This window comes from Mytilus edulis, chromosome 1 (assembly GCF_963676685.1).
Source record: "Mytilus edulis chromosome 1, xbMytEdul2.2, whole genome shotgun sequence".
Taxonomy (NCBI): domain Eukaryota; kingdom Metazoa; phylum Mollusca; class Bivalvia; order Mytilida; family Mytilidae; genus Mytilus; species Mytilus edulis.
Window position 1 is genome coordinate 59,585,579 of NC_092344.1, and position 18,819 is coordinate 59,604,397.

At 32.4% G+C, this 18,819-nt stretch overlaps 2 protein-coding genes across 2 annotated transcripts; one reads left to right on the plus strand and one right to left on the minus strand.

Annotated features, from left to right (window-relative positions):
* Positions 1 to 2,308: 2,308 nt before the first annotated feature.
* LOC139485884 (uncharacterized) lies at positions 2,309 to 7,447 on the minus strand. Its single transcript, XM_071270538.1, has 2 exons — positions 7,349 to 7,447; positions 2,309 to 6,228 (listed from the first exon to the last, which is right to left on the minus strand). Exon 2 carries the CDS (start codon positions 6,219 to 6,221, stop codon positions 4,533 to 4,535), a length of 1,689 nt encoding a protein of 562 aa, XP_071126639.1. The 5' UTR covers positions 6,222 to 6,228; positions 7,349 to 7,447; the 3' UTR covers positions 2,309 to 4,532.
* A 5,108-nt stretch (positions 7,448 to 12,555) lies between these two features.
* LOC139485893 (collagen alpha-5(VI) chain-like) lies at positions 12,556 to 18,427 on the plus strand. The gene is made up of 5 exons (XM_071270550.1): positions 12,556 to 12,920; positions 13,686 to 13,952; positions 14,233 to 14,340; positions 15,514 to 16,056; positions 17,697 to 18,427. Exons 2-5 carry the CDS (start codon positions 13,697 to 13,699, stop codon positions 18,299 to 18,301), a joined length of 1,512 nt encoding a protein of 503 aa, XP_071126651.1. The 5' UTR covers positions 12,556 to 12,920; positions 13,686 to 13,696; the 3' UTR covers positions 18,302 to 18,427.
* The last annotated feature ends 392 nt before the right edge of the window (positions 18,428 to 18,819 follow it).

Below are 18,819 nucleotides of genomic sequence, written 5' to 3' on the forward strand. Positions count from 1 at the left end.
TTGAGGACCCAAAATTCCAAAAAGTTGTGCCAAATACGGCTAAGGTAATCTATTCCTGGGATAAGAAAATCCTTAGTTTTAGTTATGACAAATAAAACGATGTCTCCCTGCTTTAAACAAGACATTTGTGTATCTACGCTCGCCACGTGTTTTTAAACTTCTTTTTATAGTGTCTCATATATTTTTTTACGACAAGTATAAAAAAAGAGGGACGAAAGATACCAAAGGGACAGTCAAATTCATAAATCTAAAACAAACTGACAACGCCATGGTTAAAAATGAAAAAGACAAACAGAAAAACAATAGTAAACATGACACAACATAGAAAACTAAAGAATAAACAACCCGAACCCCACCAAAAACTAGGGGTGATCTCAGGTGCTCCGGAAGGGTAAGCAGATCCTGCTCCACATGTGGAACCCGTCGTGTTGCTTATTTGATTACAAATCCGGTAAATAGTCTAATTCGGTAGGTCAAATTCATGAAAGGGAAGGGGATTGTAGTTACGACGTAAGGAACATATCCGATATCATTTGTGAAACGGTTATTCCATAACGGTCAACCAACTCGTGATGGCGTCCGTAAAATTTACGAAGGGATGATTTCAACTTCACCATTTGGAACTCTTGGTTTAATAGCTTCCTTGTGAGCAGCAACCCTCTATCAAGAAAATCATGATAGGAAATGCAAGCACGGGAATATCGTATCAATTGGGAGATATATACCCCGTATGCAGGTGCTGCTGGAATGTTGCTACGTAGAAATGGAAAGTTCACAATTGGAAAGCTGAAATCATCCTTTTTGTCGTAAAGTTTTGTTTTCAACCGACCCTCATTGTCAATTTCTAGAAGTAAGTCAAGATATGAAGCCGACTTAACTGTATCTGTAGTATCCTTTATCTCTAGTTCGATGGGATAGATGCGTTCCACATAGTCACCAAATTTTGAATTGTTTAGTGAAAGAACATCATCTATATACTAGTAGCGGAAAGTAGAGTTAAAGGATATTGATAACTTCTTATCTTTCTTCCTAAGAAGTTCCTGCATGAAGTCAGCCTCATAATAATAAAGAAACAAGTCGGCAAGTAGAGGGGCACAGTTTGTTCCCATTGGAATGCCGACAGTCTGTTGAAAAACACGTCCTCCGAACGTAACAAATATGTTGTCAATCAAGAAATCAAGCATCTTGATAATATCAGTTTCAGAGAATTTTTTGTTTGAATCAGAGTGATTCTTTACAAAGTAGGATTTATTCCTCCCTAAGACAAGATACTTGTTTCTACGTTGGCCATTCTTTTTTATGAAGCAAAGTAATACCAACTCTTTCAATTTGTCTTTTAGTTTGGAATGTGGAATACTTGTGTAAAGAGTAGAAAAGTCAAATGTTGTAATACTGTTACAAGATGAAAGAGAGTTAGATTGTATGTACTCTAAAAGATCTTTGGAATTTTTAAGTATCCACATCTGATTCACGCCACCTCTAGAATAGGCAGTTTCACAATAACTTTGAAGTCCGTCTTTGATTGCTGATAAAATAGATGTTAATAATTTAGAAAGAGGTTTCGTGGAACACTTGGAAGACCCAGCAATATACCGTTGTTTGTAAGGACACTTATGTAGTTTAGGTATCCAATACAGTGATGGAAGATCCAGTTCTTCATCTTTGGTTGAAATTCCAAAGGAACATGTAACAAAGCTATGATTATCCAGGATTTCCTCTTTGGTAAGTGTCGTGAGGGTATATGTTGAGTTTCCAAGTGAATTGTCAATACCTAATTCGTTTATCAAGCAGTTAATGTAATGACTTTTACACACAAAAACGATGTTATTTGGGGCTTTATCTGCGGGGACAACAACATATTTGTCATGGAGGTCGGATAGGTCTTTTGCAACATTTGGGTCTTTAAAGATTGACGTAGCATGGGCTTTGATGGACCCATTCAGTTTCTTAATTCTGATTTGTATCAACGACCTCACTGCCTTAATCCATTCGGAAAGAGTGTCTACGTCTTCCTTCTCGCGCTTAGCCCATTGCCTGGCATAATCCTCGACTGAATCCATCAAAATTTTAAAGTTGTATTTCCAATTGATGGATTTAGGCTCACGATATTTCGTATAACATGCATAACAGAGGAGAGGCATTGTTGGTTCCAATAGGAATTTCGCTTGTTTGTAAAAAAAAAACCTCTCTTTTAACGTTACAAATGTTTTGCCTCTAAAAATATCAAACAGATGATGTCATTTTCAAATATTTTATGTTAACTAGAAGTTAGAACGATTTCTTTCTTCCTAAATCAAGATAAGGTGCATTCTGATACAATATACAATATTTCTTCATAGCAATATAATATTTCCCATAGAAAGTAACCTAAAGTTAGCGTGCAATAAATTCTAATATTGCACTAGTGCAATAAATCTTCAAAATTCATGACGTCATCAACGGCAAAATCTTAGTTTAAACCATTTTTTAATTTCAAATAGTATATTGCTATACAATAATAGGGTTATTGCATGAATATTGGGGAATATTTTCCCTCGTATAACATATATTGCACTCGCAAGCTCGTGCAATATAAAATTCTACTCGGGACAATATTCCCAAATATTCATGCAATAACCCTATAATATAACAGCATTAATACAATTCAATACATCAGCAATAGTATACTATATAACTTAACCATTTTACGAAACACTTTCAATATTCATACAAGCAGCTTGCTGTTCGGTGTGAGCCTAGGCTCCATGTTAAAGACCGTACCTTGGCCTATAGTTGTTTACTTTTATAAATTGTGACTTGGATTGAGAGTTGTCTCATTGGCACTCATACCACATCTTCCTATATCTATATAAATATACAGAGAGAATATCAACTACGAATTAATCATTTTGAAATCAGGGTTTATCAAAATTTGTTAAAACAGTTATGAAAGTTCGCTACTCAGTTTCAAAAGCTTTTCATAACACTAGTATATATTGATAGGGGATTAATAAAGGAACCAAACGAGCAAAAATAAAATATAGGTCAATGTGCTTGTTTTTGGGATATAAGTCATTTGAATTTTGGCGGGAAATGTTCTCTCTTGATTTTTCATTGCTATATCATTGACAAGTTAAAGTTCACAAAAACTATTAAAAAAAGACTTTTACAGATGGCTTATAATGATACATATAAAAGTTTTAAAAAGAAAAATGGGATCAATGGGCAAAAATGTTTAAGGCGTTCAAATGGATAAAACCAGAGACTTGATATCTAGATGTTCCAAGGCTGATCACTACCCTTTTGATACACAAACTATAGTGCATTGATCATAACATTCTATACATACTATATCCATGAACATTTCCAGAAATTTATCGATGTAATATATGCTCAGATATTCAAGGCATAAAATAATGTTTCACTTGTCAAGAAAATTACATAACTTTTGCAAGATGCAGGAATCTAATATCTGTTCTAGAAATATAAATTATGTCATTGTTAATATAATTAGTTATCAAAGGTACCAGGATTATAATTTAGTACGCCAGACGCGCGTTTCGTCTACATAAGACTCATCAGTGACGCTCATATCAAAATATTTATTAAGCCAAACAAGTAAAAAGTTGAAGAGCAAATTATGTCATTGCAATAACAAATAAGTCCATATCATTATTAATAAGCATCTGAATATTTAAATATATATTCAAATATGTGCAAGTGTTTGTCGTTATATGATTCTGTTTGCATAGATTGTTCTATAGATTTCACCGCGATCTATTTCAAGAAATTTTTAAAAATTCAAAAAGTATATATGCTTAGATATAAGGGTTGAATTACATATAGCTGTAAATTCTCTTTATCATTCACATTACTTCATTACAATCCAATCCAATCCACGTCTCAGTCATTACAGCCGAACGGACGTGCTGGGTCAGCTCTCCTTTACCTACTATCTACGATGAAGGTTTACTAATAGATGGATCAACGACTTACTACTTTCGACAGAAACCAATTCAACGCTGTTCAGAGACAGAATACGAGGCTGTATCCTAGGTGTAAGATAATGGACCTCCATTTCACTGTCTCACGACTTTGGTCTTGATAATGCTTCCTGTCATCGTTAATACTACGTCCGAGACTCATCTACTATATATACTCCGTCATCGTAGTAAGCGGGCTACCAAGCTGACCAATCTGGCCCTGAAAGCAGCCGGTGTGGAGTATAGACTGTAAAGAAACATCAAAATAGTAAAAACACCAAAACTACTCAACAAAACTAAGATAGTGGGCTACCAAAATGACGTCTTCCACCTGTTCCTGGTCCACTGCAGAAAATATTTAAACGCTCACCAAACGCCTCCGGGTACCGAGCCGACCATGCAAGGGCTTTAAAATCAGTCAAGGTCGTTAAACACTTCCATCATCTGGAAATTCTTGAAATTCTTGCATTACATATAATGTAAAGAAATGACGTTAGCTGTTAGATACTGCAGTTTTTAAAGACAGTAAGATAGAATATATCTAGCACATATTTCAAAGCAATATATTTCTCACAAGTTCATATTATGTGTTACTTTATATAAGAATAATAAATCTGTTTTATTACACACCATAAGTACATCCGATTTAATATCATAATGAATAGCTCCTGGTTTATGCAATTCATCTTGATCGGTTAGTACAACCCTATACTTGTTTCCACTACTTTCAATCATAATGACTTTGTTATTTTTTTCGCAAGTGACAAAGATATTCCCAATAGAATCATTTGTTAAACCATTTGGTCTAACTAATTCGTTGCAGTTAACTTTCCATAAAACGTCACCATTCAAATTACACGAATACACAGCATTATCATTTAAACCCACGTAATACAATTTGTTTTTACAAATTGTACAATAAGTCTTTGTGCTGGTTGTTGTTATTTTGGATAATATATTTCCATATCGATCCATTGTCTGGATGATTTGCGGCTCAAGACCGATTACTAGTTTTTCAGCTGTACATGTTATCCCATAGCAGCGGTCTTTTATAAGAATAGTGTTGATAATTTTAGATGAGTCAATATCGACTATAACGATTTCCTTCTTTTGGTACAGAGTTACAGCAGCGGTATGATTATTTATTATTACAATATCGGCTGGATAGCCAGAGAGTGGAATTATTTTCATATGAGAATAATGTGGACTTATAACTACAAGTCTTGGAAATTTAGAGCATACAGACACCAAAATCCTCTCATCTTCTAGCATATCACACCCTGAAATACTCTCTCGTTCATCCATAGACAACTTAAATGACCTAATTTTTGTAAGATTGATATTAGTAACTCCTTGAACAGGAACCAATGTTTGACCTTGCTTCTCTTTCTGTAATACAATTTCTGATGTCTTTTTAATTTTAACCTTCACTTTACCGAATTCAGTAACATTGTGCTCTATATCTTTAAGTATCGGACAAAGTTCCATATACATTCTTACGCTGCCTACTGTTTGGCCTCTGTGTGTGGTTTTTAGATAAGTTTCTAATTTTTCAATTTCTTTAGACCAGTATTTAATATGAAGGAAAGTTTGAAACTCTGATGCATGCTTTTCCGTTTTCTGCAAATCATTTGATATTTCATCTGCCGAATATTTCATTGCTACCAATTCTCCAATAAAACTGTCTATTTTATCTCTTTGTTGTAGTTCTTCGTCGGCCACCAGTGCTGAAAATTGGTTCTGCAGTTTATCTAAATTATCATTTATTGCCTTCCGTACTCGGTCAATTTCACAATCAATTGCCTGTTTCATGTTTTTTAAATTTACTCGGTGGTCCATTTTGGACCTTATAAGCTTCTCGAAAAGTTGACTGACATATTTGACCCTTTCCTTCAGATCTACAAATTCAGAAGAATATTTAACTCCCTTGACTATCTCAGATAATTCTTTCAGTTCACGACAGTTTGTATGTTCCGCAGAAATACAACTCACACAGCATGGTTCATTGTGAGTTGCGCAATAGAAATTCAGTTTTTTATGGTGATCATTGCATTCCTGACTGATATTTGAGACAGAACTCGGTAATTTCTGGTAATCGTCAATTGATGTTGTGTTGTGATGTCTGGTAGCTTTTTGTATTCCGTGTTTTCTTTCGCAGTCATCACAAATGAACTCGTCACATTCAGAACACCAAGCAATAGCAGGTTTTGTCATATACAAGTTATCACAAATATCGCATGATGGTGTAAATGACGACATTGTTACGCTGAAAAATGGAAAAAAGTATAGAATAATAATGAAATATACATAACTTTTAGCGGAAAATAATTCTGTTTTGGAAAAACAGAAATACAGATTTGTTTTTAATAATGTAATCTTGTTAGTTGACAAAACATATCATTGATTGTTTTGAAAATGATGGTTTATTTGAAATTGAAATGTTTATCTTGTCACAAGGCATAGATCGCATTAGATGTTTTGACCCACACTTATGGAGTTATGATAATTCTTATGAAGCCAAACCTGAATCTATCGTCTTAAATTATAAGCGTAGTACTTTTAATGAGTTTCTATTTATTCAATTGATAAGGTTACCGTATTCATTGTCTTGAATTCGAAATTTAGAGTAACTAGTAACCAGAAATTTATCACACCATTTTGTATAAATTTGTTCCTCAAGCTATTTATTGGAAGTAATATATAGAAATACGTCGTCCCTTAATACATACAAATCAAAACAGTTACTGCAGGTTGTCTTCTGTAAAATTAGACAATGTAATTTCCCATAGGATCTCCCTTTATGGCTAAAATTGTGCACATTTAAGTATGAAGTTTCGTAAAACATTATATTCTAGAATGTTATGCACTATACTGTTTTATTCAAAGGTCAAAATATGGGGCAGTGCGGCATATGTTCAACATTTATATGCCCGAACTTCGAATAGCTTAAATTTGAACTTAAAATCTGAACTACCTCTCCCATTACTATGGTTCTTCCTCAGAATTCTAAATTCGCCGCAACCATTTATTAAATATATATGAATATTAAATATCTCCATAAAGAGGCGTGGTTTGTGAAACAGCTGTATTGACAAAGAGCAGCCTTCAGCTGGTTATACAAAGGTATAGGTACAAGCAACATTATAAAATTAAAAACTACCACATTTCCTACGCATTCCATTTTGGCCATTTAATTATTCTAACACAACAGTGCATGAATTCAAATTTTGCATGCCAAAAGGTGTTTTTTTTCGTAGCTAACAAATCAAAAAAACGAATCCACGGAATTAAAAAAGTGATAAAAAAGGAAATACATTTAAAAGCATAACAACGTATTTTCTGTGTCTTCTTTTTTAGTAAGAGTGTTATTCTATTTGCGTACATACCTCCTTAGACTCGTCGTGTACAAGGTTTTTTAAATATCGCTGGAAGATAAATCAGAGCTTATGTAGCGCCACACGAATACTACGACTAAAATATATAAGGGTACAAAGTTAACAAAATCTCATGTGACTGATAAACTTATTATAGACGATAATATCAACCGTATTCACACATGAATTTTTCACGTGTCAAGGTTGTTTATAACATAGTTTATAGCATGACTGTTTTTTTATACGCCCGTAAAAATTTTGACGGGACGTATTATGGTATACAAATGTCCGGTGTCCGTCCGTCTGTCCGTCTGTCCGTCTGTCTTTCCGGCGTAAACATGTCGCACCGTAACTTGAGAACGACTTATCCAAATTTCATGAAACTTAACATAGTTGTTTCTTATGATGGTCAAATGATCTGTATACTTTTTGGTGAAAATAAGATTAAGACTTTTTGAGTTACGGCACTTTCTAACTAAAACAGGGATGTGTTTTTTTTTCACATGTCGCACCGTATCTCAAAAACGATTCTTGATTATGGCTTAAAACTTTAAACACTTTTTAGTTATATTAATCTTAATATCTGTATACTTTTTGGTGATGATTCAAAATTTTATTTTTGAGTTATTGAGTATTTTGTAAAAAAGGGGGAGGGGTTTTTTACATGTCGCACCATATCTCATAAACTATTTATGATTATTGCTTAAAACTTTACACATGTCTTTGTTTAATTAATCTAAAGATCTGTATACTTTTTGGTGATGATTCAAAATTTCATTTTTGAGTTATTGAGTATTTTGTAAAAAAGGGGGAGGTTTTTTTTTACATGTTGTGCCGTATCTCAAAAACAATTTATGATTATTGCTTAAAACTTTACACACTTCTTTGTTATATTAATCTAAAGATCTGTATACTTTTTGTTGATGATTCAAAACTTTATTTTGGAGTTATTGAGTATTTTGTTAAACAGGAGAGGTTTCTTTTTACATGTCGCGCCGTATCTCAAAAATGATTTATGATTATTGCTTAAAACTTTACACACTTCTTTGTTATATAAATCTAAAGATCTGTATACTTTTTGGTTTTGATTCAAAATTTTATTTTAGTGATATTTAGTTTTTCGAAAAGAAAAAAAACATGGTTAGGGGTTTCACATGTCCCGCCGTGTCTCAAAAACAATATATGGTTATTGCTTAAAACTTTCTCAGAAACTATTTATGATTATTGCATAAAACTTCCACATAAGACGTCGGGCGTATCATGCGCTCATGGCGCAGCTGTTTATTAAATTCCTGACTCGATTTAACTGTACAGTGCAATTACCATAACAATTCAATAAAATGTTGGGGTTTTTTTCATATTGCAGTGTAGTCCAATTACGAAGTCAATACTGCTTTGAATATTTTACAAGCTTAAATCCATATTGGAGGAACCTTAAAACGACAAATATTAGAGTTGTGCTATCTTTATTTTAGGCATATCTTTGCAGTCTCTGTTGTAAATAGCAAAATTACCTATGTCATGTTTGGAAATTTAAGAGCTAGTCTCTACTATGTTGGGGTAAAACTGTTTTATTGTATAGATTGTTAAAGTTTTATAATCAGAATAGTATATGATACATTTTACATTATGATCATGCTGATGAAGGATATCTGTTATCCGAAATATTTATTATTTGTTCATTTTATTATTATATATTTTGGTGATGACTTGAAATTAATATATGAATATATATGTTACAGTAAATTTGTGAAATTAGGATTTACATGTTATTAATAAAATTTAGAAATTACATGTAATTTCGGATGCACTTATATTAGTTAATACAAGTAATTCTTGAAAGTGCCCGGTTATTACCAGTAATTACTAATTTTTTAAATAATTCTTACACCCATTTAAAAACTGTTAAAACAATGGTGCAATATGGTCAGCTGATCTAAACTTAGTGTAAAACTTATTAAAAGATTAGTGAATAGTATTTAAAAGTTATAAAATATACCTTTTTGTTAAAGGGGCATAAAGTAAATAATACATAAAATTGAATATGATTTTATTGTTGTTGAATGAAATTGTAATTCGCTTTTTGCAGCCATTTTGGTTATTTTTTTTTCGAAAAAAGCTTAGAAACATTGCTAATTAGTTATTCAATTGCTAGTGAAGAATTCGACCCCATTGAACAATTCGGACTCATTAAATCCGTATTTAGGTAGCACTCCACAGTTAGGTGTGTAGTTTCGCATTTTGGCCCCTGTGGATTTTTCAAATATAAGAGCTAGTGTGCAATAAAATTCATTTTTGGATAGCTGAGTATTAAAATAGCCTTTGTATTGGGTTTATATGAACATCAAGATTATGTAATGTATGTAATATAGGCTGTTTTCTGTATGACAGTCCGTATTTGCATGTCCCTACCATACATTGGTCCGGCAATTATTGCAATGTTTTTTTCCAACTTTTTATCGCACGAACTTTGTGATTGGATTTTACGAAAAAATGAGGCGAAAGACACCCATTTTTTATTTGATCATTAGGAAGATTTATGAAAACAGTTTCTAAAAAGGTATCACTCAAAGGCATTGAAATTCTAGTTTGATCAAAATTTTGGGGGGATATGTGACATGTCAACCCCCCTTTTTGCAATATTTTATGGTAAATAAATGCAGAATGTTGCCATGGATACACATAAAAGGAATTAATTTTCACTCTTTTAACTTTTGAAAATCAAATCTATGGAATATACTGATTACATACATATGCACATGTACAACACAAACAGTTAGGTTAATGTATTAGAAATCCAGGAATAGGAGATGATAAAACATTTTGTGGCTCATTTTTAATTTTATTTTCTAACTGTGGAGTGCTACCTTATGTAACTGTCAATGTAACCGTTTATTTGGAGATGGATTACGCATGTTTTTAGCTGTTAAAAAAAATGTAGACATTGAAAGTAAAACACAAGGGATGAACCATTTGGTTGAGTGGTTCGATCCACAAAAAATGATTCTTATACATGCAGAGGTAAACACGACGATAAACATACTTTTTAACTACAATTTGAAATCAAACATACATTGAAAAGCACATTGCATGTGGATGCTATCTGTTTATATTCATAAGTTTGTTTATATCAGGTTTCTAGTATCTGATCGTTGGCAGTATTCGGAGGTCATCTCGATAATAAATTATATGACGTTTACACAAAAATGCACACGAAATTTGATACATAGTTATCATAACATTATCAAAGGTACCAGGATTATAATTTAGTACGACAGACGCGCGTTTCGTCTACATAAGACTCATCAGTGACGCTCATATCAAAATATTTATAAAGCCAAACAGTACAAAGTACATATTATCGTGTTTATGCATTGTTTATTATTTATTTAAGATGTTTTGTAATATGGATATCAGTTTTTGTATACTAGTATGATAAATCAAATATGAGTATAAGGGAAAATCTAAACACTATAATCAACATTTTTTAAATTTTTTTTTAAAATGAAACTAGAAAATTACAATCTTCTCTCATGGAAAGTAACGGTTTACATGATATTTCTGTTGTACTTAAAATAATTCAACCTATACACGTTATTTGACAGTCCCGTTCAAAGGGTTTAGGCTGCATTAACTATATATACAAACAAGTCTAAATTGAAAACAACGTTCAAACCTATGATTGCGTTGGATAAAAACCGCAATTGTTATGCATGTGCATGTAAAACAAATTTCGTGGTAGAGGGGTATAAATTCTGCACAAACAAAATTTTCCAAAAGACCAAAAAAGTGACTGCCATTGACGATTGCCAAATAAATTGATCACATGATGTAACAAAATGCATATTTATATTAATTAAATAACAAACAGAAAAATATATACAATTCTAAATTGAAAACAACGTTCAAACCAATTATTGCATTGGATACAAACCGCAATTTTTTTATACGTGTGCATGTAAAATAGATTTCTTAGTAGAGGGGTCTAAATACAGCACAAACAGCATTTTCCAAAAGATAAAAAAGTGAAAAGTATATTTAAACAAATCGCATTTGACTAACAGGTCGAACAACGGATGTTCTTAAACCCTGCTGACTGCCATTGGCAATTGCCAAATAAATTGATCTCCAGATGTAACATGGATCTGAATTATTAATCAAAATACCAAACAGAAAAAACTAAACTTGCAGAGAAGATGGTATACTGCAAACATGAGGTGCAAAAATTTGTACACCATATCCAGATTTCATTAATTAATGTCTCTTAAGCGATGTTAGTGATCTAAACGGTATTTGGAAGGCCATATAATTTACATAATATATTATATATATATTTATTAAATGATATGAGCAAATAAGCCCTAATACGGATAAATCAGCATGTGCAATACTAAAAACGTTTCACTGTCGATATAAATCAAGATTTAATATTGCTCTTCGAACAGGGCCAATACGGAAAAAAACAGGGCCAATACAGAAAAAAGCGGGAAAAAAGCCGTATTAGCCCTAGACGTTCAATTCCGGTTTTCAATTTTATTACGCCATTACTTAACTCTGGAAGTATCGTTATGCATAAAAACATTTGTATAATATTTTTTAAATTAAAGTCATAAAATAAACAGGTTAAATGATGTGCAATCATGAATGTTTTGTAATGTCTTAAAGTTTTGAAACGGAAAAAACGAGGGCCAATACGGAAAAAAGCGGGAAAAAAGCTGTATTGGCCCATGGGCTAATACGGGACGTTCACTTTCGATTTTTAATTCTCTTATAATCATTTAATAAAAGTGTTATGAACTGGCTGTTTCTGTATTGGCACTGGTATAGATTCTCGGTCAGCTGTATTGGCCCTCGACCCTACGGGTCTCGAGGCCAATACAGCAAACCTTGAATCTATACCAGTGCCAATACAGAACTGGTCTCGAGGCCAATACAGCAAACCTTGAATCTATACCAGTGCCAATACAGAAACAGCCAGTAAATAACACTATAATATATATTATATTTCTTCATTTTTTGATGATGTTGAACCGTTTGTGACTGGTCATATATTATATTGTGTAGTGTACTGTATCATAATTATATAATCCATCGCCCCGTAAGAATTATGGCTGGCTATTATTAAGTCATTTACTATATTTATATATATAGTATATATATAGGCGGAAAAAAATCACATGTGCAATTGTATATAAGAGTTTATCCTGAAGAGTCCCAATAGAAGGATGAAATCGATTGAACTGTTAACTTGTTTATTTATTTTACTATTTATTTTATTTATGTGGTAGCTTTAAGTAGCAACATTATCATTTTATTTAGATGGCCTTTAAATGAAATCAATTTTGATCGAGGAGTTCAAGTAATTTGTTTATTCTTATTATCTTATGAAAAATCTATCGTTTAAAATAACAGCGTTAAGGAAGTAAAAATTGTTTCAGTAAAATTAAATGTACTAAAAAAAATAAGGTATGCAGTTGACCCAAATATCAATCGATAAAGAAACTTGAAAGACGTGTCAATAGTCGATACATGTACTTATGGTAAATATTTAGCAAAAGGAGAAGTGTTTAATAAATCATCGACGGTAAGCATGTATAAGTTACTTTTAGTAGTAGAATTATTGTTATTCAGTGTGCAGTACGTTTCGTGTTAAAACGTAACAGAGAATAATATCAATGCAGCTGTCCAGTAAAAATAACCTGACAATGATTTCACAACTCAATTTGATGTAATCTTATCATCGATGTAAAAACTAAATACTATATAAAAATTTATAAAATTTTCTCATAAACTAACTGTAGTAACAAGATATGTGTCTCTAGAAAAGAAGAGACTGATAGCCGCCTCATTGCACTTTATATTACTTTGTTTTTCGGTTGTGTTCGTGATGCTCAATCTTTCTATGTAAATATTTGTATGTTTTCTTTTTCACTATTTTTTCATAGTGTTGACAGACGTTCTTAAACTAATGTGTTTTTGAATCATTGCGCGTTTGTCGATATTTGAATCACTGTGGGGTTTATCAGTTCAATTGTACATAATTCTTATTGACATGGTTGTTCACATAGCTTTCTTCAATAGTCCGTATATAAATTTCTAAATTCGCAGGAAACTAAGTGTTCAACTTATTCAGGCAAAGTGGACTTAAGATGGATTTTGCAATTATATCCATTTATTTTTTAAATACATATTTCTCGACTTTCTAGTTCTTATTCATCCTTGGCTTTCAAATATTCGGCTTTGGGCGTACCTAATGAAGGTAAATCAAGGGAATGGAATTTATAAATTGTTGTTTTCATGTATTTTTATTTTGTTCCTTTTTTTCTACCAATAATCAATTTATTTACAGGAGCCTAAATAATGCATAATATGATGGTTACTTTCTTGGGGTGTTGTTTTATAATATCAATACACTGTGATAGAAGCTTGCATTCTGATAGGATAAGAGTAAAACGTTCCAGTGATGCATTATGCACTAAAAGACCGGAAGGATGTTTTTGTCAGGGCCAGGATAATGGTTGTAAATCTTGTAATGGCGGTGGCTGTTGTATGTGTGACGAGTACTGTTTGACAGCAAACGACTGTTGTTCAGATTTTAGAACGTATTGTATTAAAAGTAGGTATAAACTATAGGTATAAACTACAGAATGCATTACAGTTTGCAGTTCATGATATAGGGCAGTCATAATTATTTTTTTCTTAACGTTTAGTGAAAAATGGGTTTTCTAAACAGGAATTGTTTTTTTTTTAAACCTTGATTTACAAACTGGCGATGAATTACTTTTAGAAAATACTTAAATCAATATATGAAATTCAATGTAAGGAAATTAAATGTGTACACAAATGATCATTGCAGCATATTTTTCTCTGTATTGTTCCAAATTAAATATTTACAGGTTGTACCGAAATTAATTGTCAGAACGGTGGATTATGTCAGGAGCATAACAACAGATTTTCAAATTGTGACTGTTTACAAAAGTATTCTGGAACGTTTTGCGAGATTGGTAAACTATATAGTTAATGTTTTTCCGCTTTCGTCATCAATACCAACTGTATAAAACGTTACATTGAAATATAAATCAACAAAATCGCCTTTACTGTTCCTGACTTGGCGGGTCTATAGTTATCAAAGGTATATGGCTTGTAAGTTAATACGTCAGACGCGCGTTTCATCTACACAAGACAAACTATGATTTGGATTCTTAAACATTCTCCTTTTTTATCTTGCTTGTAATCTTTTTTTTATATTTTGTAAACGTAACTGTACTTCCTATTAATATATGAATATAAGAAAACTCTCCACAAGAGACCTAAATGACACAGAAATTTACAAATATATGTCACCGAATGACCTTCAACAATTAGTAAAACCAATAGTCTGCTAAAAGGTAGCACCTCTTGATATCAAAGAAACCTAAATTCTAGTAACAAAGGTAAATCAGTTTTTTCGAAATATATAATGCACCCACGTTTGCACTTGCCAAATAAATTGTGCTCCCTCTTCAACAAAAAATTTGTCAGTCGTCAAGGGTAATGCCTTACATTATGTGTTTTCAGGGAAACGAATTCAATGACATACCAAAACTTTCAATAGAAAGGCTAGAGTTGTTTCCATTATTTTGCTAAATACATTGGTTGCCATATATTTTTTTTATACCTATAATGAGAAATCTCTATCTTTTGTTTTGAAATATTGAATATATTTTTAGACAAGTATATTGTTTAATTTCCTTACTTCAATATAAAATGTTGAAAGTTAGACGTTAAACATACATGTGTAATCCAACAACAAAAAAGTACACCAAGGTATTTCCCAAGCTGTTTTTTTTTACAAATTGCAGCAGCTCTAAATCTTCCCGGGCCCAGTTATATTGAAGATGGATTCAACATACAACTCGAAATATTTAAGATACGAACATTGAATTCTACAATATAAACCCCTTAGATAAACAATAGAAAAACTAAATAGGTGAAGGCAATAGTAGTATACCGCTGTTCAAAAGTCATAAATAGAGTCTTGATAAGAAATTGTTTGCTTCTCGCTGAAAACAAATGGGATACTCTTGATTGTATATTCGTTACCGTTTTTGTTACATACGACATACTTGGGGTTAATCCTTAATTTTGTAAGTGTGATTTGACATTGATATTTAAAACTCACATGTTTGTGATTTTAGATTTATGTCAGCCTTTCCCGAGTGACGTAGTTTTTGTATTAGACAATTCCTATAGTATTCAGAAACAATACTTAGACGAAGGAAAACGATATATTTCTTCATTATCTCCAAATAAGACAATAGATAGTAATGTGTTTGAAATTGCAATTATATCATTTTCTGACCATGCGATCGTAGAGCATGATTTTGGTTCTATTTCAAGCCATGCAGATTTTGCACAAAAAATCTCCGGTATTAAATTGAAGAATAGAACTTCGGAGATAGTCCAAGGTTTGAACAAAGCCCGGGAAGTTTTATTCAAAAGGTTACATCTTCAGAGAAAGAAGTTCGTCGTTATTCTTACCGATGGATTGATATCTACGCCAAATCAGCTATCTTTAAGCTATTCGAGTGCCATCCCTGTATATGCTCTCGCTGTTGGAGAAGATGTCTCTCATTTCTATTTGGAAAAGATGACTTCGAGCATGGATAAAGTGTTCACTACTAACTCAGACAGGTTATGGAGTCATATATTGGCGGAAACATTTAATGGCATTTGCAACTGTAGGTATCATCTATCTTTCTAATCATCTTATGCTCAATTTACTTGGTCCATTTTTGTATTTATGGAGCAATGTAAGTTTAACCCTTTGCTGATATTATAAATGAAAAAAGCAAGTTAAATTGCGTTTGTCTGAAGCGCTTTTCTTGACAATAAGGAGGCTAGTATAAGGAGCGGGAACAGGAGAAATAGGGATTTTAAAAAAGGGATATGCTGAGAACATAACTTGGCCAATTTTCGTTTGGTAGTACATGGAACCACCGAAGGTTTTCAAATCCGTTTAAAGGTCATTTCAGTTTGATGGTTTCAAACTTTTGATGTATTTGGGACTAGAAATTGAGCGTTTTCCAGAAGCAGTCTTATTCATTTGTCAACAACGTTATTGAAATCTTAATAAATTAATCAATTGAAAAATAGATGGCCCTAACTGTTCTGAGTGACGTTTTTCTCCATTTAAACTAATTAATTTTGTTTTTTTTGTATACATGATTTCCGTAAATAAGCGTCTTACATTTTCACCTAATTTAAGTTAGACGCTATAATAGCTTACCAATGTTCAAATCTAATAAATCTATTGATATAAAAATTAATGTAAACTGAAGAAATTGCAAGATGTCGAAAAGGAGCGAGACCAGGTGAGTCACCAATGTAAGGGTGTCCTTTTATAAGTAAATATTTGTTATAGGCATTATAATGTCACATATTGATTGATACATATACCCTTTCACATAACCTATTAGAATATTTATCCAGCGCCATTCTAGATCGTATAAGGCATTGAATATTCATAATAATATTACTTTAAAAAATAACACTTCCAATTAAGACACAGTAATCAAATACCACTACCTATATATGTTATGCAGTGATGCAATAACATCCAAAACGTTATTACGAGCTTTAAAAGTCTGTACTCATATCCAACTAAGATACTCGATACTAATTTAAAATTGACACTTCAGAATATTGTTGTTTTCAAAATAATTTTACAGTTTGTTTAATGTTAACATGATTCTATAGAAGCAAGGTGTTCCTTCGTTAGTTATCGTGTCCTTTTTATGGTCATTCTGGTTAACAACTATCTCAACTGCTTAAAAGATGGGCGAAAGATACCAGAGCAGTATATAAACTCATAGATTGAAAATAGACCATCAACCCCATGACCAAAAGAGAGAAAAAACAGACAAATAATAGTACACAAGACACAACATAGAAAAAACTAAACACTAAGCAACGCGATTCCCACCAAAAACTGGGGGTGATATCATGTGCTCCGGAAGGGTAAGCAGATCATGATCGATACTTGGCACCCGTCGTGTTGCTCATGGTATAACAAACACGGTAAATAATCTTATTCGGTAGGTCGCATTCGTAAAGAATGAACGGATGTGTTATCTGTGAAACGGATAATACATAACGGTTTATTTATTTCTGTTTTAGTTGATTTCAAACACCAATTACGAGAAATTACTCCTCTTTTTCCTTGTGCATATGGCATTCGAGTGTCTGTATCATGTGTTTAGCTTTGTTTAATAAAGACGTGCATTTTAGTTGTTTATGTTCAAATTTTATTATGGTAGACCTTGCAGGGCCATTCCTTTTTCTGAGCAATATTTTATCAAAATTTTTATTTTTCTTCAAGATTGTTCAAAGTCATCAGAAACAGACGTTATCTTAGCAGTGGATACTTCAATAAGTATGCATGGACACGACCTCCTGACAACTATTCCCGATATTATGAACAAGATACTTGTTAAGATGGGTGACGCGTCAAACGACACTCAACTTTCACTCATAACATTTGACCAGATAGTGAACACAGAATTCGATTTTATGAAGGTATCGCCAGAAAATAAAAGTTTGTTGCAACGTAGGCTTTCAAGTTTTACTCAAAGTAACTATAACGTTGCCGCTAACATTTCCAATTTACTAACAACAGTTCACATGGCCTTTAATCAAAATACAAATGGAGCCAGACATGTTGCTAAGAAAGTGCTTCTGATAATATCACGATTTACTGCTGATGTTGATGATAAAATTTCTTCTGTCTCAAATGATATGAAAACAAAAGGTGTTGAGATATTCACAATTGGATTGGACAATAACGACAAATCGTTCAGAACAATGCTATCTATTGCACCTAATGCATTACATATTGGTACTAATGGTGAACTTAACGTGGATAGTGTAAACACTTTTATTGACTTCTTTGGTTACCAACTTATGGATTTGAAATGCACTTTCTAAAAACAAAATATTTATTTGCATACAGTTGTTAGACAGGCCAAGACTGCCTTGTACTTTAATTTATAATCTTCTTTTTTTCTGCATAATTCGGATTAAGTAAAGCTATTCATCAAGTGTGGGTTGTTTGTGTCTTTCAATTATGCAATTGACTGATACAACCAATAATAACAATAATTCATCTGACCAAAAGCCATTTACGTTTAACGGGTCCGTCGTCTGTAGAGAAAATGAAATATAGATAATGTATTCAACTCTTAACTTCTCATTTTAATAATAACAAAACAATTGTAATAAAAAGCTCATCAACATACCAAGTTTACACTTAGATTCATCAACGGACATGGAGTTAAAACAATTAAAAGATAAGGTTGGATAAGAAGTTGAAGAGCATTAGACACCGGAAATTTCGAAACGTTGCTAAATAGGGCTACGATTATATATGCCCGCGGTTAGAAAACCTCAGTGTTTTGTGTTTTGACTAATTCAACATTTTATAAACTGTAAATTTTTTCTTGGCA

Coding starts and splice junctions, on each gene's coding strand:
- LOC139485893 (XM_071270550.1), top strand. CDS start 13,697: ATGCATAATATGATGGTTACTTTCTTGGGGTGTTGTTTTATAATATCA. Junction 13,953..14,232: donor TAGAACGTATTGTATTAAAA/GTAGGTATAAAC, acceptor AAATATTTACAG/GTTGTACCGAAATTAATTGT. Junction 16,057..17,696: donor ATTTAATGGCATTTGCAACT/GTAGGTATCATC, acceptor TTTTTCTTCAAG/ATTGTTCAAAGTCATCAGAA.
- LOC139485884 (XM_071270538.1), bottom strand. CDS start 6,221: ATGTCGTCATTTACACCATCATGCGATATTTGTGATAACTTGTATATG.